The 22214-nt window shown below is 36.3% G+C and overlaps 1 protein-coding gene across 2 annotated transcripts in view; it reads right to left on the bottom strand.

Annotated features, from left to right (window-relative positions):
- Positions 1-3520: 3520 nt before the first annotated feature.
- IP6K3 (inositol hexakisphosphate kinase 3) overlaps positions 3521-22214 on the bottom strand; it is a 29727-nt gene continuing 11033 nt past the window's right edge. The window contains exons 2-6 of one of the 2 annotated variants that reach the window (XM_087929608.1): positions 10876-11072; positions 8809-9019; positions 7656-7834; positions 6553-6728; positions 3521-5419 (exon numbers count right to left, since the gene is read on the bottom strand). In XM_087929608.1, coding sequence (XP_087785734.1) covers positions 4967-5419; positions 6553-6728; positions 7656-7834; positions 8809-9019; positions 10876-11005 — 1149 coding nt within the window. In that variant the 5' untranslated portion in view covers positions 11006-11072 and the 3' untranslated portion in view covers positions 3521-4966. The remainder of the gene's footprint in view (positions 5420-6552; positions 6729-7655; positions 7835-8808; positions 9020-10875; positions 11073-22214) is intronic. The other variant, XM_026716898.2, reaches the window with a different exon arrangement.

Genomic DNA, 22214 nt, shown 5'->3' with positions numbered 1-22214 from the left:
TCTTCAAAGTTTCCTCCTTTTTTATTTTTAAGAACAGGGAGAAAAAAAAATGCAAATTAGCCTAGCCTTTGAGGAAAAACATCCCAAATTCTCTTTGGAGGCCTTGAAAACATGAGATCTGCATTCCTCCAGAACAGTGCTCGAGTCATTAGCTGATTCACCTGACAGAGATCTACAATGAGGACATTGAGATGTCATTCAGACTGGAGAAATGTGACTGATGGTAGTCAAAAGAGGGAAGACTGGTGGGGTGGAATTACCAGCAAGCCACATAGCAGACCTATAGACCAACTACAAATAGCCAGGTATTCCATAGTCATGTGGGAACCACAATCAGGAGATGGAAACATCCAAGTATCACCAAAAGTTAAGATAGGCCCTGAAGAGCAAGCTCAATGGGAAGAACAAGATCCATGCCATCAATATGTATGCTCTGCCAATGTGAAAACTTGAAGCTCCTCAAAATGTATTCCAAGTCTCAATACCCAGAGACTGCACATTTGGAAAGAGGGCAAGCAGGGTGCAGTGAGGGTCAAAGCTACTATCATGGGTGAAACCCAGAACGTCCAGGAGCACATCAGTAAAATGGTAATTGAAGAGCTGTTGAGAGAATACCTGAAGCAGCAGCAAACAAGGGTGGAAGACCAAGCAGAGAAAGTGCCATGGCAAAACAAGACCCTGCATGGGATGTACTAGTGACACATAGCTGAGTGGCAGATATTGGGGAATTCTACCTGTGGCTAGAAAGGGCTGGAGTAAAACAACACTGAAGCACTGATCATAGCAGCACAAGAATAGTCACCAAGCACTAGATTCACATCAGCAGAGGTCTACCATACTAGACAGTACAAAGGTACAGATGTCAGAGACAGTTCAATACATGATATAAGATGCAGGCAAGAATAGCATAGCCAAGTAGCTAGCACAGTGTATAGAAACATCTGCACAATATATGGGCTAAACTCTCCCAAATCCTGATGAGAAATTCCATAGAAGATGGTGAAGAATAGCTAAGATCATGTAGGATTTCTAGATCTAAATGGGCAGGCAAGTAATGGCCAACCAACCAGCTATCGTAGTAAGTGAGGGCAAGAAGGCAGCAATGATAATAGATGTAATGGTGCCAAATGACAACATCAACATGATGAAGGAATATGAGAAACTGGAGAAATACCAGAAGCTCAAAGGAGGAGAGATTGTGGAAAATAAAGGACAAAATGGTCCCAATGGTGATAGGAGTACTTGACCCCCTATGACTATGACCCCCTAGGTTGGAGTCCAACAGATCCCAAGTGCTCTTCAGAGCTCTCTGTCCAGAAGAGTGCAGTGCTAGGAACTGCTGAAATACTGTGTAGCATTCTCAAACTTCCAGGCCACTGGTGGAGGATAGATAGATAGATGATAGATGGATGGATGGATGGATGGATGGATGGATAGATAGATAGATAGATAGATAGATAGATAGATAGATAGATAGATAGATAGATAGATAGATACACAGAGACACACACCCAGAGACCAGTTCTGCGATGGAAACTTTATTCTAATATTTTTCAAGCAAGGTAAACATGATTTTGGCAGCCAAGAGAAGGTAGCAAACATAATGTACTATTGTGGTAGAGCTAATCCCATTCTTCATAGATACACTCCCATTTCTTTTTTCTTTCCTGGAAAACTTAGTCCTTATGTGGGGTGGATACCACTGCTTTATTGATATGTTGAGACTACTGTTCTTGATTTGTTGGGGAATATGCAGCCTAAACATCTGTCTGACTGTGGGAACAACCATAATAACAGTACCAATAGCAAAAGGTGCCTTGGGTGCAATCCCAAAACACAGGTAACCCCACTTGAACGCTATTGGCATTGACAAAATCACCATCAGTCAGTTGCAAAAGGTTTACATTTACTTGGAATAGTAAATGGGGATAATACCTTTAAAATAATTAAAGGGCAATTTCTGCCTAGCCTAAATCTTGAGAAGGACTCGGTAGGTGGATAAAAATGGCTAATCCAATCTAAACATCTGACTGACTCTGTAACAAACCAATTGAGGCAATATAAATTCAACAGTTGGTTTCAAATGGATTAACTAAAGCATGGCCCTGCCATTCAAGGTTGGTGAATGGAGGGCTACCTTTCTCCTTAAAATACGTGCAAATTTATTTTCCTGGGGAGCAAAACAAAAAAATGTTCTGCTGCCAAGTTGCTTCAATGGATGTCTCATCTTTAATGGGGCAGAGTGGGCTAAGCTGGGGAAAGGACAGAGGTATGTGTGGATCTGTGCTAAAAATGAGCAAAATTGAATAATTGTGAGAAATCTGAAGAAAACTCAGAATTTGTTGAAGTGTTAATGATGTACCATTTCTGCTTGCGCCCAGTGATGTATTTACAAAGGAACAGAATCTTTCATAGGTATGGGCACCCCTGAAACATCTCATTGTTGTGAGCAGGAGGCAGATGCATAACACCATTTATGTCATTCTATTTGTGGTGGCTTTGCTGGCAGATGCTTGATATATAGTTAGGCAGATGCTTTTTCATAAGACACATCATAATTTCAGGCCACTATGTTCTCTAATATAATTCCCCAATGCTCAGACTTGACCAGTAACTCTGAAAGACCCGATTTAAGAGGAAAGGTTTGCTGGATGTAATTTTAGAACTGCAATATTTTTATTCAACGCTTATTAATTTAAGCATTTATCTGGTTATAATACTCATTAAATTGACCCAGGAAATTTAGGATGTATCTGGGTTGTTCTATTCAATGCATATTTACTCAGACAAAAAGAGGAGTTTAATGCCATTTCCCTAAAATTTCTTAGAGTAACTTCCTGTAAAGTTTAGCTTTTACAGCCTTGATGTTTTTATAGCACAGTTATCTACAATTCTGTGCTGTAATAAATCCCATTGAATTTTATATGGCATCTTCCCCAGAAGTAGGATACAATTGCAACTTTTATTTGTACATTCACTTAAATGTTGAAGGAGGTTCCATCAAATATATATCAATATGCTTAATTCAGAAGAACTAGCTCAATATTTTATAGTCTGCATTAGCAGTTTTAACAGTTATAATCTAGATTGTTGCAGAAAATGAACATATGCATAAATTGCTTTCTTAATGTCAAATATTTGATACAACGAGAGTTTGAGTTTGACAAGCAGCTCAAATGAAGACAAATCCTTTTGCACCCAGAGCCTAAGACTGTCTATGTGGAATTGCTTTGGATTTTGCGATGTCAGTTTAACAGTTTTCAACATTGTGAATAATTTCTAGCAATTTCTTGAAGCTGGGCAGCAGGCTAAGTGGAGTATGTGCTTGGCCTAATGATTTAATCTGCCTGCCACACAATTTGTGGGTTACTCACAAGCCACATTAAAGAAACATCTAGATAGCAAAAAGATTTCCCCAGAGGTCTGGAATTTAAACTAGGAAAACATAATTTTACAGCAATTATGTAAATATTGACAGATCTGTGAGAAATAGCATAAGGAAATATAGACACAGTCAATATCTTGTAAAGCCCAAACACTTTATTTAGTTTCATATTCCATCTTGCCTGTATAGTTCTAAATCTATATTTTGTATTTACAACACTCAACGGGTTTTCCATATGACATGGGAACAGTGTACTTTATTTACCAGTAATATACTCCAAAATCCTGTAAACATTTTGTGAAGTTTGTTGTAATGGTTATCCAAATGCAAGAAAAATACATGCATAGAAATGTTGATATAAAATGTCTAGAAGATTATTGGGCCCATAATGATATCGATACACCCATGTTTCAAGACTGTCTTAACTCCTCTGCAGTGTAACTCTGACCTGAAGTATCAAGGTATGAATCCCTACATAATGGCTTTTTCCAGAGTTTGTGCCCTTTGTGTAACAAGTCTCTTCTTATTTGTCCATCTATATCCGTGATGGCAAACCTATGGCATGTGTGCTGGAAGTGGCATGCAGAGCCACTTCTGCCGGCACATGAGAGGTCGCCCGGAAGAGCCCCACTGCGCATGCGCGCACACGCCGCCGCTTGACAGCTAATTGTTGGGTATCTGGCACGCATACGTGGGGGGCGTGCGAGACACATGCACATGTGCAGAGATGCGCAGCGCATATGGGGGTCTCATGCATGTGCAGAAATGTGTGTGGGATATCACGTGTGCATGCGCAGACATGTGGCACACGGGGGGTCACGCACACGTGTGCAGAGATGCGCAGCACTCGGGGTCACATGTGCATACGCAGGGGGCATGGGGGGGCCAGCACCCATTGCCTTCTGGGTGCTGGCATGCAAGCATTCTCACATAAACGCACACGCAATTTTCGGCACAGGAGCCAAAAAAGGTTAATCACCACTGATCCATATCTTACATTGTTTCTCTGAGAATATCTGGTACCCTCTGCTTTTGATTGTGGTTCTGATTGTGCTTATCCTTTGGAAAATACTTTGGCACAGACACTAGCACGGAATACAAAGAAACAAGGAGTTAATTTAAAGTTTTTAAAGTACTGCTGTTTAGTAGCTAAGCTTATTCAAGAGTGATTGTCCTTCTTAACCCACCAAATTGGATGAATTAAGTTGAATTGTTTTAAGGACCTGCTAGCCTATCTTCATAGCTCTTTTTATGAGATTCATAGTTGCTTGGTCCTTGCTCACACTGCAAATCTGAATGGCTCTTCATTAAAAAAGTTCCTAACTCTTCAAGTTCTTTTCAAGCATTCTTCTTTGCAAATGACATGAATAGGCAACAGTAAAATTAGAAAAGAAAATCGTCCAATGGTTCACAATTATGAGAACTTCTGCTCAATCCTTAGTGGCATATAGTATCATTTGAACTTTCCTTAGCAAACTGCCATTTTTATTGCTGTAGTAGCTGGACGGCTTCCTACTGTTATAGCCTAATGTACAGATTCTGCTATTTCAAATCATGAGTCTTTATTTAATTCAGCAATTGTCATTCTCCCATGGATATACTCTGGAAAATTTTAATTAAGTTTTCTAGACCAAAAATATAACCGTGATCAGGTCCCTCGTACCTTGAGTCTTTGCTAGTTGTGTGAGCAAAATCTATCATGCGAACATCAACTTTAGGATGGCTATTTCCATGTGAAGCAGAGCAGATTATGTTTTGATAATGTCCCTGAGGGTCATTGTCTGAAGGCATTGTTTTCTCCAGTCCTTCATAGTTTATGAGAAGTGAGCTAGAGAAGAACCGGTAAGAAAGTTGGTTTTTGATGACAGACAGCAGAGTATTCAGCTGAAACAAAATTGGTTCCACAAGGTCTGTTCTAAAATGATTCCCATTGTGAAGGAACTGGCAAAGGGCTTGCTTGAAGCCATCTGGTGAAAGTTTTCGTCCATAGTACTTATCCTTGCAAATATATTGGATGGTATCTGCCTGGTAAACCTTGAATTAAAAAAATAACAATCAATTTTAGCCATCTATTTTGGAGATTGTAATTTCTTAAGTGACTTTATGTACTCCTAAAAACTACATTTTGAATGTGTGCGTTAGAAGCTTACTATATTTATCTTCAGGACCGCAAGGCAGAACAATAATGTCCTGCTTATACGGAATTGAAGTGTTGAGAAAGTACAAGCTGGGATCAAGTTTTTTTATTCATTTAAACACTATTTATTATATTTGTATAGTATCTTTCTTTTCAAAGTCGCTTTAGTGCGTTCTTTCAGTAAACCAATGACGTACTTGGGCTAAGCTAGTTACTGGTTTCCATGTTACCCAGCAACGTTCATAGCTACTATATCTTCTTTTAAAAAATGTATATGTCAAATGATTTAATTTAATAGGGTTTGATGGCAAAATAGATTTACACTCAGGCAATTCTGTTCTGAATTTTTTTTTCAGTTGCCACATAACAGAAATGACTGTTTTGATGATTACATGGCTGTAATTATTCAAAGCCAAGGACAGCTTCGTATTCTCTCACTAAGGAAGAATTCATTTAGTAGATGGTTGTCTTTTACTTAGATCATCTACTAAAGTGTCTGTCTATATTAAAGTAATTAGTAGGAGGAACAAACCCTAAAATAAAATCTGCAGCACTAATATATTTGCTTTATGTGAATTATCCTTAGTTTTAGTGGCAAAGAAGCTGTTGTTTAGCTTTCTTCAGGATGTAAGGGTAATTCTGGTACATTTAAATAAATGGGCATTCTTCATCTGAATAGTGGACCCTTATCTTAGATATGACATTTTGTTGTGACTTCTATTTAAGTAGTAATAGTTGCACTGTGGTGGGGTTTTCAGTGATTTTCAACATCCAGTCTTTTTCCCAAAGGGTTTCAGAAGTGCATACATAATTTTTGCAAATTATTTTTGGAAAACTGTAAGTATTATCGATCAACAAGCATTTCAGATATATCATGTCTTTCTAAGCACAGACCTAGGCTAACACAGAGATGCTTAGATGGAAAATCATATTTGAATTTTATTTAACCCCCCCTTTTTATTTACAATTAAAAATTTATGGTACTCTTTCATGGTAACACGTGTAATTTTCAAAACAGATTTCCGCTTACCTGCATGCCACAAATACGGACTCCAAGGGAGGCTGATGTACTTTGTTCACATTTCTTTATTTGACGTGCTTTCTTCTCCTCTGATGCATCATCACCATGCTGCCTGGTTCCCATTTTTAAATCCAGAATGCATGGGTATTTATATTTGGATACAACATTTTCTAGCAACAGAAATTCTGGATGTACTAGTTAAAGAAATCAGTATTTTACTTAGGTGTACTTTGCAGTTTTCCATTGGTTTCTATGCTTAACTTTTTGTTTCAATTTCAGCACATTTATCATGAGAAATGGGTCTCAGAGCTATCTGTCCATCATTTTCCATCCCTGGCCAAGGTCAATAGAATATTTCTTCTTAGAGAGGTCAACAAAGTATGTACATTGAAGGATAGTTTTAATTACAAAGTTGAGCTTTCAGATACTACTAGAATGTGAGTATCATGGTTCATTGAATACAATTTCTAAATGCATAGTCTTTTTTTAAAATTATACCTGAAAATACTTTCAGCACAAATTCAAATTTTGTGTGTGTCTCTGTATAACTTTCTAGTGGAAATACAATATTTAAAATATTGTGGAATCTGGATTATAAGAATCCAAAACTCTGAGTTGTTGCATATCAAATACAAACAGTGCAACTCAAAAATATATGAATGCAAATTTGGTTTCCTGCAAATGTTTACTAAATAGGTTATGGCAACACTTTTGTTATAGGAATATCTAGAAATAAGATGTATAAACAAGATTAACACTGTTAATTGTTATTATACTGGAGATACATAGCTGCCTTTCTGATAATTGTTAAATGCTAAATAAATTAAAATCTGCATTTTTCCTATTGTAGACAAATCCAGATCAAAATACTGAGACTAAGCTTCATCAAGTTTAGTGTGTACATTGCTGCAAACTTAGTCCCCACTGAAATACTTGTTTAAACTTAATTTAGATTTAAGGTGTCATTTTTGTCATTACCATATTACAGTTAAACTTTTGATAAACTGTGTCTTCTGTGTTTATACTTGTAACAGCAGCAGCCTTTAAAAAGTACAAATTATCAATTATAAATGTGTACTGTAATGTTCAGCTAATTCAGACAAAAAAGATACGATGAGGTTTATTCTCCTTATACTTGGAAGACATGCGATTTAGATGCTGTTTGTGACAGTGCAATCCCCAAGGATTAAAGCTGTTATTTGCCTCTTGGTTCCCAATGGTATCCTCCATAAGTGATGATACATCTTGGTGGTACTGAAGATCTGTCTGCAGTCGTGTGTTCCCGTGGCAGCTAGACACAAAGAAATCTGATTAGCTTATTGTCTGGAAGGAAAAAATTAACCACTATACATCTCAGCATATATACATATTTCTAAATCCTTGTAATGTCAGCAGGATTTCAGACCTAGTATTAAACCCATGAAGCCAGAAGTAAGATTGTGCAAGTCCACAATTCAGACTGCAGTCTGACAGAGCCATTTGGTACATTGTTTAGAAGTAAGCCTTACTGAGTTCAGTCTGACTTATTCTTAAAAATGTGGGCACTAAACTGCAATCTTCATTGTGAGACAGAATGCTCAGGATTGTAACCTACCCGGTGTTAATAATTGTAGCACTATTTACATATATGTAATACACACAGTTATCAGTTAGTCATGACCAGCAAGCAGTTTTCTGATTAACGAATATAGGGAAACTTTATTTTATAGTTTAAGAACAGCACAACCGAACAACATTTTAATTGAGAATAAATCCCCCAAATTGTGCAAATAATTCAGACTTAGTCCACTTTTATCTAAAAGAAAAACGTTTGTGAGCTTAACATGTCTCTTCCCTCCCTCCTGCCAATAAAAGAAGATTAGATAGACCATCTGCCTCAATTACTATATTGGTGAAGTTAAGCAGCTTATTCTGTCCAAGGGCAGCTTCAAGGTGTGTAAAATCTGTTCGACTTTGTCATCTATTATCTTAGAAGACTTAGATGGAAATCAAGTACAGTATCTGGGCTGGAAATGGAAGCAATGCAAGCAGGAGTGTGATTGGCAATGGAGGATTAGGTACAATATAAATCTAACTGATCATTTAAAAATATTCATGCTAGTACAGTTTTCTGGCAAGTCAAAATAATTGGATAATCCTAGAACTCATTTGTGGGGCAAGGCCCATACATAAATGTGGGATTTGTGTTAGTAATTTACTGGATGGAAACCAGAAAATTAAGCTTTCTTCTTTTGTATTGCATTGCTGGCTTTTTGTACTGCTTACCTGCTTTCAGTGACATTTGTGAATGGGTTGTGATTCCATTTGACAAATGTGTGATCATTCTTGCTAGTTTTTGCTTGATTGAGTTTCTGCCATATTGTCATTGAACACTCCTTTGGGGTGTTATCCAAGGAATTGTGATTATCTGTGTGTGGACAGGCTACAAGATTCAGATTTCCCATGCTGTCCTTCTTGAGATATACAGATATTACACCTTTAAGTGGAAAAATAAATTCCATCAACCTGGAAGAATTAATATGTAAAATTCACATAAAATCTGGTACAATCCCAGATTTCTTTTTCTAATTTAACAAATGTTCACTGCTAATTTGAGAACCCCCACATTCAGAGCAAATAAAATAAACTGCATTTCTTCAAACAAAATTAAACTGCAGTTAAACTTGCAACAGGATGCAGTGATGATTATGATACTGAATGATTTTAAAAGATCAGAAACAGATTCATGTAAAGAAAGATAAGCAATGACAAGTATTAATTATGTCTATGTAATACAGCTACATAAGAGAAACAATAAGTCTCTTATTACAAATTTCTAAGGAATGCAATTAAGAGAATGCTTCAGCCCTCAAACCTCCCATCAAATTCTGGTAGGTCTTTGTGGAAACAAGATGTTGGATTATGTAACCTTTGATCAGATCACAGCTGAACTCTTTTTATTTGCTCGACATTTATTCCAAACCATGTTTATATGAGACTTTATAGAGAAGTACAGAGATGGCCTTAAAGAAAACTGATTGATTAAATGCCATCAAGTCAGGGTCAGCTTCTAGTGACCTCATATTTTTCTCTATCACAATTTGTCCCTAACCTGGTCCTACAGATCTTTCAAAAATACACCCATTGCCATCGTAACTGAATCCATCTACTTTTCTTTTTCACAGCAACAAAATGTGATCAGAGAAAGAGCAACAAAATAGCAGAAGAGAATAATAGAGTTGGAAGGGACACTGGAGTCACTCCAGTCCAACCCTCCATTCAAGCAGGAGACCCTGGCCTATACCATTTCAGACAAATGGCTCTCCAGTCTCTTCTTAAACACCTCAATGGATGGAGCTTCTACAACTTCTGAAGACAAGCCATTCCACTGGTTAATTGTTCTCATTGTTAGAAAGATTTTCCTTAGTTCTAGGTTGGTTCTCTCCTTGATTAGTTTACACCCATTGCTATTTGTCCTGCCTTCAGATGCTTTGGAGAATAGGTTGATCCCCTCTTCTTTCTGGCAGTCCCTCAGATATTGGAACACTGTTATCATGTCACCCCTAGTCTTTCTTTTCACTAGACTAAACATACCCAATCCCTGCAATCGTTTTCCATATGTTTTAGCCTTGTTGGTTTTGTTCTTCTTCTTTAGGTTGGCACTTGCACATGAGTAGTTTGTGGTCCACAGTCAGTATCTGACCATATTTTTAATGCTATAACTGACTTGCTATATCTTCTTTTAATGGTAGTCCATATACAGGCATTGTTTCGTTGTGTGAAGAAGTATTAATTAAGAAGTCATTACACACAGAAATTGATAATTAGTTCTCTTGCTTCATCTCCTGCAGAAACTATTAGGAAAACATTAGCTTAGCCCAGGAAAACAAGAAGTATGAGAAAGAAAGTCAAGACTGCTTTGCCTCGATTCTCTTTGATATAAGAGGTAGAGAAGAAGAAATACTGACAGGACTTCAAGATTCTATTATTGTAGCCTATATCAGTAAAATAGTGTCCCCTTTATTTTATGTAGTGCCTTTTTCCTGACCTAGGTTATCCTGAAGGGCTGAAAGATATATGTTATTTTGGTGTGTTGTCATTCCTTTAAAATATGTGGAGATGTCAACTATGGATGGGGGATAATCAGTCTCTGACTGCTCTCCATGTTTATATTGATCCAAAATTCTTGGTATGTACTCAAACTCCTGAGTTACAGGAGGCTAACAAGAAAATTATATGTTCCAATGGCCTGATCCCTGTGTGAGATATCAAAATTGCCCCCTAAAGTAGAGAATAAGGATATAAGGATATAAAAATAAATATAAGTTAAGTAATTAATTTAAGTTAAATTACCAGTCAACTGGAATAACCCTCTGTCTTTCCTTCCTTCCATTTTTTCCCCATTCAACATTGATTCCATGTCCTCCAACTTGGGTAAGGAGAGGATTCTATAGAAATCTTGGCAAGAAAACTTTGACTGCATTCTGTCTTGTCTTCACAGTATCAAAAGAGATGAGAGAAATTAACTATAAAGTCTTCACAGGTTAAGGCTAAGGTAGACAGACAGAAGGTAGATAGATGATAGAGAGATAGATAAAGAGATAGATATTTAGAAATAATTACCATAAATTAAATTAAAGTATATCTCACTAAATATTGGAAAATGCTAGTATTCTTGCTTAATTTGTTATCCATGTTTTCCTGAAAATAAGACTGGGCCTTATATTTATTTTTTGCTCCAAAAAACATATTAAGGCTTATTTTTTGGTTAGGTCTTATTTTCAGGCAAATACGGTACTAAATGTATCCGTCTGGCTAACAATCTTAAATGGGGTTTATTTTGGGGGTAGGGCTTATATTATGAGCATCCTAAAAAATTATGCTAGGGCTTATTTTTTGATCGGGTCTTATTATCAGGGAAACATGGTACTGTTGACTGGAGATTACAAAATCCTTTACAATTAAACCAAACTTGGTCTACATAGCTCTAATTCCAGGACTGACCTCTGTAAAAGACAAGTTATGACTATCCTATTCAGCATCCTAGTCCTACATTTCAAATTGATTCCAGTGCCCATTCCATAGGAATTCTGAAACAAATTTGATTAGAAGCTTCATATTTATACACAGTCTTTCCCTTGAGTTTCACTATTGAGTAGTAAGAGAGCATGAAGTGCCTTTAATTTCCCCAGGTGAGATAAATCATCTTTGGAAATCAAATCAAATCCAAATCAGGCAAAGAAGAAGATTACTTTAATATTTGATTTCACCCCAATGTAAGTTGGGATTAAAAAGTAGTATAGCCATATTATCTAGTCTTAACCTTTCCTTTAGCTATCTAGAGTGGTGCTTTGTTTGTTCTAAAATAGAACAAGCTCTTTTTCACATTGCCACATATGTGACATTTGAGTAATCTGCCTTGCCCTAAAATAATACACCACGGAAAGCAAAAATGGGAGCTGCCAATTACTAAGAAAGTAGAACTTCTTGTTGAAATATTTTAGAAGAAATAGGAACAAACATGACACAACCAAATTAGAATATGTTTATATCATTTTTTAAATGTGGAAGGCTCAAAAGTAATGGGTAAAGGACTTGTATTATCCTCAATACTGTTTGCTTGGGCAGTAATTGCAAATTAAGTACTTGTTTCACTTGTAATGTTGGCCATAAACCAAGAAAAAATCTAAAAGTTATTTTATTAACCCCACTGTCAGAATGTAGAATACATAATCTTTACTTTGCGACATATATGTTTTTTTACCTTAAAAAGAGCACCCATATTTATTCTTACAACTCTACTATTTATTAAATTGTTATCTTGCCTTTATAAATAACTCAAGGCAGCAAACATATGTAACACTCCTTCCTCCTCTTATTTTCCCTGTGAAATGAACTGAGATGAGAGTGACTGGCTTAAAGTCCCCAAACTAGTTTTCATGCCTAAGGCAGAACTAGAACTCACAGTGTCCTAGTTTCTAGGCCAGCACCTTAACCATTACACCAAACTGGCTCTCCAAACTCCATATTTTATTTATTTATATTTATTTGTTTGTTTTGTTAAGCATGTTTTAGATAACAGATATCACTAGAAACAAGTTTATGAGTACATGAAATGGATACGAGTAAAAGGGGACATTAGGACAGGGACGGTAGGCACTTTGGTGCTCTTATGCATGCCCTTTACAGACCTCTTAGGAATGGGGTGAGGACAGTCTAAGGTTAAAGTTTTGAGGGTTTTGGGAAGAGACCACAGAGCCAGGTAATGCATTCCAAACATTGACAACTCTGTTGCTTAGGTCGTATTTTCTGCAACCGAGTTTGGAGCGGTTAATCTTAAGTATGTATCTACTGTGTGCTAGTGTATTGTTGTGGTTGAAGCTGAAGTAGTCATTGACAGGCAGGACATCATAGCAGATAATTTAATGTACTATGCTTAAGTCAGACCAAAGGCAGTGTAGTTCTAAGTTGTGTAAGCCCAAAATTTCAAATCTGGTGGTATAAGGTATTCTGTTGTGAGCAGAAGAGTGAGCAGAAGATTGGGAATAGTGCAAGCAAAAATTATATTAGTAAAGAAGGATATTTGTAGCTCGGCTGAAATGAAAATTATATTCAAAAATTATATTCTTTGTCCAAAGATGAAACAAAATTAACAAAGCAAAAGAAGAAAGGGGGTGATGGAAGAGGTCAAACTACTTGTACAGATTAAATTACGACTTTGTGCATAAAGAAATAGCTTCCTAGAATTTCTAATAAAAGAATAAGGGCAAATATTTTATCCTTCTGATTGAGATTATGTGCATTAATCTATTTTTGCAATGAACAGAATATTGCAGATACTTTAAAATTATAGCATGTTCTTAAAATTATGTTCTTTTATTTTTATTCGGTAATGCTTGGCTTGTTAAAAGTTCCATCAAAGCACCCATCTACAAAATTCAGACAAGTTAAAAAGAGACATTAATACTGTACTCACTTCTAGGTCTCCTCTTTATGCCAAACCCCTATTGGTGAAACCTAGGCATTGCCATTGACTGTGGCTAGTGGTATCTTTATTTTTTTAGCCTCTATGATAGCACAGGAATTGTCAGTCAATCAACCAGGCACTCATGCGAGTATTCAGTTCCATCTTTCTTCCATGCATTTTTTCCCTGTTCCTTTCCCCAAACACGGTCAGCATTCTACAGCTAGTGAGAATGCCTTGTCCTTATTAGCGCATCATGTCCTCCACACAACTAAGAGGTTCTATATTTCTTTTATTTCTGAAAATCTTCAGGATCATCCAGCAGTGTCCATGGGAGGGGATAAAATTGACAAGATGGTAAGTCTTGCTTCTTTTGAACTTGAACACATTATTCCCACCCGCCACTGCAAGCGTTTTGATATTTTCTCTTGTGCCACTGGAACCATTAGAAGTCTGTTCTGATATCTGATCTTCAGAAACAGAGAAAATAATAATCTAATAGAAGAAAATATAGTCACTCAGAGCTGAGCTACGGAGTCTTTGGTACACTCTGGGATTGGTTGTTATTTTGCTGATGCTTCATTACCCAGCTAGGTAATCATTATCAGTATCTTCATTATCTAGTCAGGTAATGAAATGTCTGCAAGAAAATAATCTCAGAAAGCATCTAGAACTTCACATAATAATAATCCTTCTGAGACTTGCCTTGAACACAGTACGTTTTGTTATGTTTTGTTACAAAATGCATGTTTGGTTTTTGGATTAGTTATTGAATGAATTAAGCCATTGTGGTCTTGAAAACCATGTTGATGGCTCAGTATAATAACAGAAAATAGAGTTGGAAGGGACCTTGGAAGTCTTCCAGTCCAGCCCTCTGCTCAAGGAAACCCGATACTTTTTCAGACAAATGGTTGTCCAATCTCTTCTTAAAAACCTTTGAGGCAAATTGTTCCATTGATTAATTACTCTGTCAGAAAATTTCTCCTTTGTTCTAGGTTGGTTCTCTTCTTGATTAATTTGTATCCATTGCTTCTTGTTCTGCCTTCTTTGCAGAATAGGTTGAGCCCTTCTTTGTGGCAGCCCCTTAGATATTGGAACAATGCTACCGGTATCATATCACCCTTGCTCCTTCTTTTAATTAGACATATCCAATTCATGCAACTATTGTTCATATGTTTTGGCCTCCAGTCCTCTTAATCAGTTTTCTTGCTCTTCACTGCACTCTTTCTAGAGTCTCAATATCTTTCTTATATTGTGAGGACCAAAACCAGACATATAGTATATGTAATACCCAGCAAAAAATGACAGCCAACAAACCACAGTTGATCAAAACCATGGTTAAATAAGTAGCTACCCTCCAAGTCTGTTTCAATTATGTAACATTGCATCAGTAAGTTAGGATTTGGGTTTAATGGCTTTTTAAGACATAAAATTGCTGCCATTTGAAAATGAGATAAATACCTACGGTGAGAATGGGACAAGTATGTGCCATTATATATCCCAAGGGTTCAGTAGGAAAAGGAATTAATCTTAATGTGCACAGTCTAAAAGTTTTCAAAAAACAATTTCTCTCCCAGTTGGATAGTGCCAGAAGCTTGCAAACACTGTTTCAATAAAGAATTTGGGGCTGTATGTCTAGGTAAGCTTTAGATCTTTACATTCAATTTAGGTCTGCTACAAATTTATTCTGTACTGTTAAAATCACCTGCTGTGGTAGACAAAGAAACTGCGGCTTCTCCCACTGGTTCTTCTATCAATCCTTTCTTCCAAGCTGCTAAAAAGCAAAATTGGAAACAAGATTGGAAGGGGGAAATGGCTAAGGAACGGGTGGGAGAAATCACAGTTATTCAGTCTTTTCCCACTTTCAAAAGGCACAGGACTTATTTTACATCATGACAAGGCCAGTCTAATTTTGAAAAAAAAAAAACTTAGTGATTTATTCCCTGTAATAAACAGTGCTCTGTAATTCTATATTTCAGCCATGCTTCTCCCGTTGACTTAAATGGGGCTCACATGGCTGAGGTGTCAGACACCCTTTGACATATTTATGCCATTCCTGATAAAGTCTGGCGGGGACACAATTGCAGGTCATAGTCTCAAATGACAGATTACTTTTGAGCATAGCTGGTGGATAAGGCATCTTTGACCTTTTGATGACACATCAATGATAGTGAGCCATCTTCTCAAGGATATTGCAGATTCTACTTAGTAAGCATAGCACTTTCAATTCTAGCTCTGCTTCCTCTTAGCTGCCTCTTACTGAGAGTCTTATATAGCATTGTTCTTTGATAGGCAGCCCTCCCCTCCACACCCCCCAGAAACATGAGCTACCTGAAGCAATGTCTGAATAATTCTAGGTTTTAGATGGGGAAGTCAGGACAAAGCAAAGTTGCCAACTGATTATTTTTAATCTCAAGCTATACCTTTTTACACACACACACACACATACACACACACACACACACACACACACACAGAGAGAGAGAGAGAGAGAGAGAGAGAGAGAGAGAGAGAACACTCACACACATATATAGAGAGAGACCCTGAATACTGTTCACAATGTGGAGATTGCTAGAATCTGTAGCTGAAGCTTTTCGAGGGACAGAAGTAAGGGGATAACTTTAGAATTAACAACAGTTATTAAGGTAGTTTGCAAACCAAATATACCCACAGATTCTAAATGTAGAGGTTGTGATGGAATATGAAATGTTTTCATTCCAAAATTCAGCATGAACAATTGACATTCTTGTCTTATACCAGAGGATTCCAAGGAATATATCCAAAATTCATTTAAAACTGCATAGCAAAAAAGTTGCTGCATAGCAGCGTTTTCTTACTTTACTAATCTTGTTTTGCTTGTATTTAACATTCATTATATTTTTCCTAGCTCAGAGGTCTCAAGATGACTTAAACACCTGTTCTCACCTCCTGGAAAATCTGGATGCTGTTCCATTTTTCCATCTGTTTAAATAAGACCAGGGAAAATACAAGAGTATATCTGAAAGATATATCTATATCTCATCTAGCACCTGGCATCTATATTGCAGTCCTAAATTTATAAAAATGAAGAAAAAATGTGTGAAACAAGGAGTTTCTGTGTATCAAAGGGTTTTGGTGTGATAATGTATAAATTTCACTGTCAGATTTAATCCCCTTAGTCTTTGGATCATATGGCATCAAAGTAGAGCTTTTCATATATTCCTCCTCTTATGGCAGGCATGCTGAATCAGCTTCCTCTTAGTGCCTAAAAATGCTTGCTCTATGTACCCAAAGAGACAGGAGAAGGCCATTCTGACTCATGAATCAAGCTGTCTATTTTTGTGCGTTATCTAAAAATGGGGACAGAATCGATCCTGAATTGTCAGGTAGAGAGACACATTTCACAGCTAAAGCAAAACAATTTAAAAATAACCCTAATTTATGAACTGAAATAGAATGACAAGTACAGGAAGGGCTCCGAAGAACCAAGCCAGACTGAGAGTCTTAAGGCTGCAATAAATGCTGGCTGTTTTTTTAAAAAAATTATTATTATTATTAGTTTTTGAAAAGAGGGAAGATCATTTTATTAATCAACTATAAACCAGCAGAAAAACCAGAATGCAAATGATATGAATGCGTTAGCCTAAAAGAATGGATTCTTCGTATGTTCTATGAGATACAGAAGTTGCTTTCCAATTGCTTGTTTTGAAAAGAAATATTTTGCGGTCTCTAATAGGTAAGGGAGACCATAAGATCATTTCCTGCATATTTTTTGCTTGACCCAGAGGGTGGTAACTGAGTAGAAAAGAACTAAACAAGTGGCCCTTCCCTTGTTGTTCAGCTTCCAAATTGTTTGAATGAAGGGCTCGTTCTACTGTTAGCTGATGGGAAAAATTCAAAATCCATAACATTAGGACCAAGTAAAATGTTGCAAAGTTACAAATTTTGGATACTGCAGGACAGCTCATCAGTCCAATGAAGAGAGACCATAGAACCAGAATTTTTTTTCTTATGCTGGGGTTTCTACACTGTGATAACCCTTAATATAGTTGGATTTTAAATAGTATCTTGGGAAAGATTAATGACTGTGTTTAGTAAACTATGAATTTTGGTTAAGTGATTTTGTTTTTTCAACAGGCTATGGCCTATCTTGATACGATAATCTTTCTATTGGCTTACAGTATAGCCTGTGTTTGTAGTGCCTACGACTCTCAAAATGACTTGAGATAACTAAATTAGAATATGCTAATTTGAAAGACTAATTGTTCAGTTAATGGCCACTGTCATTGGAAGAGTGGATACATTATGCAGTTGCCACTTATTCCAAATAAATGACCATAACATCTTGTCCTATGCAAAGGAAATCTATTGGGGTTGTGTCTAATGCTCCCATGAAGCCAATGGGAATCACTGGAAGACAATTGCAAACTGGTAAAACTTTTGGCCACCTTCAAGCTTTTGGTTTCCCCACATTTTAGATGTACTTGAAGATGGTTGCATGCCAAATATGTATCTTCCTATCTTCCTTCTTTTCACAGAAAAGAAAAGAGAAAAGACGTAGACCAGGTGGTCTATAGTCCTTAAAGTAAACTTCAGCTTTCTATATTAAAATCCTAGGGATAAGCTAAGCTAAAGTAATCTTCAGTTTTCTATATGATGAAAATTCTAGGGATAAGATAGCAAAAGTGGGAAGAAAAATCCTGACATCACGATCCATATTTGGGAGGTACTGTGTGGATACTATGGAAAAAGCCATTTAGGTAAAATGAGAATTGAAAAAGGCTTGCAAATAAAACAATGTGCCAGATTCCAATTAGCCTGTTGCAGCATAAACAGCCAAGACTCTCATTGCGTCAACATGAATGATATATATGACTATAGAATCCATCAACATATGAAACATAGTTTCAGCACATTTATTTCTTTCAGGGCTCAAACTGTTTTGCTTTGAACATGGCAATGGCAGACAGAAGAAAATATTTACAGAAGGTATCAGGTTAGAGACATCTCAGCAATTCTTAGAAGCTGTTTTTCTAAACCTCTGCTCCTGGATAAATAGGCACATTTATTTATTGCCATGTGCAATGTAAACATGAACAAAAACTAGTTGAAAATAGGTCTAATCTCATAATGAGCACGAAACTAGACAAGTAATTTTGGGAGAGAAGATGTTGCCCAAAGGAAGGCATTTGTTTCAAAGTTGTCTAATTTATACTGAAATGAATAAAAAGACAGTTTTATCTGGAAGTAGCCTTCTGAAATAGTGCTAGCTTGTAGAAGACTTAATTGGTGGTAGCTGGGCAACATTTTATAAAGTGATATCATTACATAATGGCTCTTAAACTACCTCAAAACCTCCAGGAGTTATAAATATATGCAACTCTATAAAAATATCTAACTCCATAACTCCACTGTTGAATCCATGCCAAAAATATAAAGCTATTTCTACTGACGTTCAGCCTGACCTTTAGTTTTCTAGGAAAGCGTTCAGATTTTTTCAAAGGTGATGTCTAAAGATATGTTGATACCAGGACAGATGAAGGGTTTTTTGGGGGTGGCATGCCCTAAAAAATTATAGGGGGCTAGTCAGTGGAATTTGTATTTCATTCTAGTATTCCGAATTAGGAATTCCATTGCCATGTTTGTAGGAAAACTAGACCCGTAATATAAAGGTATTGAATGACAGTCATGTACAAAATTATGAAAACCCGTTCTTTCATATTTTTAGTTTCAAACAGCTGCCTGAAGAAACTTTCTAGTTCCCCAAAAAATTATTTATGAATTATCACTCCATCCTGCCATTTGAAGAATCTACTTCTGTGAAAGTGCTTCAACCTATTTAAAATGGCAACATTTTATGTGAATTCCTGTGATGTTTTTTGCAGGCATGAAATGCTTTCTTGCTAAAAGTAAAAGCTATATAGTGAAACTACAAAGTTTTGTTTCTTTTTTGCTCACTAAAAAGTAGTTGCCTTTGATTGTAATTACAAGGATACCTTTGAATGCATTTTGCATGATATACGGTATCTGTGAAAGATTCATATAACCAAGCTGTTGATTAATAACATTTGTAGAACAAGCTTGGGTGAATTTATCTGCCGTTGGGTATAAAACTTTCTTCTTCTTCTACACTAGTAGCCAGCCAAAAATAGCAGTGGGACAACAAAAGAAGATGGGAAGAAAAATGCTACTTTTTATAGAGGCCTACCATACTTATGCTGCAAAAATTCAGATAATCATTAGATAATAGCAAAAAAAAAAAAAGCTTTTCTGTGCAGTTTTTGTTGTTATCTAAAGTCTCATTTGGACTCCTACAGGCCAGATGTGGTAGCTCTACTATAGAGACTTGGACTTCAGACAACTTTTGGGAGCTAGCACTTATGAAAGACTTCTTCATTTCATAGGGTTTTTTTTTTTTTGCAATATTATATAGAGAAAGAGATTATTATTATTTTAATACAAGCAACGCCTGTAAAGTATGCATTATTTTTCAAGGGAAAATGAGCCATCTTGATGTTTTCATGTTAATGGTAAAAGAATGAAATAAGATTGAAATATAATGATTGTATATTCTATTGAGCTCAGACAAGAACTCTTAAAATGCAGGCATTCTTGTAAAACAGCTCTCGGCTGGAAAAATGCCAACTCAGCCCCAGGGGGACAATTTTATGTTTAAATCTTGCCTCTTAGAAAGAAATGGCGTGGGAAGGGCTTTAATTGGGTCAGCCTGTCTTCCATTGCTTCACAGCTAGGATAGACTGAATGACAACTGAAGCACTGTGCAGTCTGAATACATATTAAATGGGGCAATATTTTTGGTTGAAGCAGCGATATTTCTTATTACATAATTCATACCAATGTATGTTTCCTATCCCATTTTGAAAATCATTGACTACAAGCACTTTTTGTATCTCAAAATGAAATTTTCTCTTACACAAATGGGCTTGTTAGAAATTCTGGGTCTGCATGAATTCAATTTAACAAAATTATACAAAATTTCACTATTGATTTGAAGTGACCTGTGTTTAGTTTATGGCTTTATTAACCTGGTTTGTACTTTATGTTTTGTTTTCCAGATTTTACAGTTTATTAAGTAGTCAGGGTCCTAGTACGGCTTTAGCAAAATGTAATGATATAATGAAAAGTATTTCTACAGAAAATATTAATATCTGACAGGCAATCTTTCAGAAACTCTGATTCCCAATCAGAGCAAACCTAAAGGCTCATCAGGCCAACATAAGTCATTTTTTTTTAATTTTTCCGTGTGAAAACTGACTAGATTGATAGCTGAATCTTACTTCCACATCGGAAACAAGATTCAGACAGGAAATTTAGGCCTAGAAATAGCAAATAAGGCAGAGAAGTTAAAGAACTGTCTTAACATAATCATAATCCTAAATCTTGGTAATTCTATTAATATATTCTCCTAAAACTTGAAGTTATGAATAGAAGTTGATGAATAGATGAAGTTAGGAAGGCAGCCCCCTACATAATACCGGTACATTACAATCATTCAAATAATTACCATGCAATGAATTTATCCCAATTTCTACTGTTTTAAAGCTTATTTGTATTCCGTTTCTCTGTTGTTTGTATCCTACTATTTCTCTAGGGAACCTATGACTAAATGCAAAGAGATCTTCCCACAGTATTCCTGATGAAAAGACACTTGGGCCAAGAGATTATGAAATACTGAAACAGGTGCTACTTCTTTGGAACTTCAGTTCCAGATATCAGCAACAAAATTAGACAAGATGTCTAGACTAGTATTGTGTATCTGATATCCCAGCATTTCATTTTATGTGTTCTTTTTCACACCAGGAAATGGGCAAGGATGAATATCATCTGATTTAACTAATTTAAAGTTTATTGTATTTTTGTTTGCCATCCCCTCTTGGTTTTATTTATAAAATGTTGAATATTGGCTTATTTTTCTAAGACAACTAAAAGCCCCACAACATCGAAGAGATACATAAGGGTGGTTCCAGTCCAAGATCATTGCGCCCCTCACATATGGAATGGGTAATGATCAAAATCAGAATGGAAGCATTTCTGCAATTTAAGTCCTTTCCAGTCAAGTTTTTACAATAACAAAATGATTTAAAACAAATCAAATTATAATGAATAATAAGCTATGCAAAAAAATACTCCCCCTCCCCACAAATCCTATTGTTAGTCAGCTTTAGGTCTGGTTCTTTTTTCCTTTATTTTCAGTCCAGGAGACATCATCTCATTATGGAAGGTATAATATACACAGATGGCTTCTTTACATCAAATCAAACCATGATAAAATCCAAATGGGCTAACTTACAAACACATGGGGACTTTGGAGATCTTGTCTATTACCATAGTAGTAAATTGGCTTTTTCTTCTGTTTCTGTATTGGAAAAGAACCGTCTTTTGTTTCTCCTTTCTTTGATGGGTTTTCAAAGTTTTTAACACCCCCACTTCCCCAAGTTGTGATATAAAAGTGATAAAACATTCTAACTATCTGAGTTTGTAATCACAACTGCAACTAGCTTTTAACTGGCAGGTGTTTGTTCATCTGAAGCATTAAGCAACATTGGCGATAAAGACATTGAAGTATTCCCCGCCGCCCCTCATCTATTAATTCAGCCATACCAAATCTAATCAGAATCACCAATATCAAACCTTAACTTAAAATAACTTCAGTGCAATTATTTCCTGGACAATTGGACAACACAATCCATGGTATCATGTATTATTTCAAACAACAAAGTAATTCATT

Source organism: Pseudonaja textilis, chromosome 3, assembly GCF_049901715.1.
Source record: "Pseudonaja textilis isolate UNSWEBS1 chromosome 3, rPseTex1.2, whole genome shotgun sequence".
In the NCBI taxonomy this organism is placed as follows: Eukaryota; Metazoa; Chordata; class Lepidosauria; order Squamata; family Elapidae; genus Pseudonaja; species Pseudonaja textilis.
This window is presented reverse-complemented; position numbering and strand designations above follow the sequence as displayed.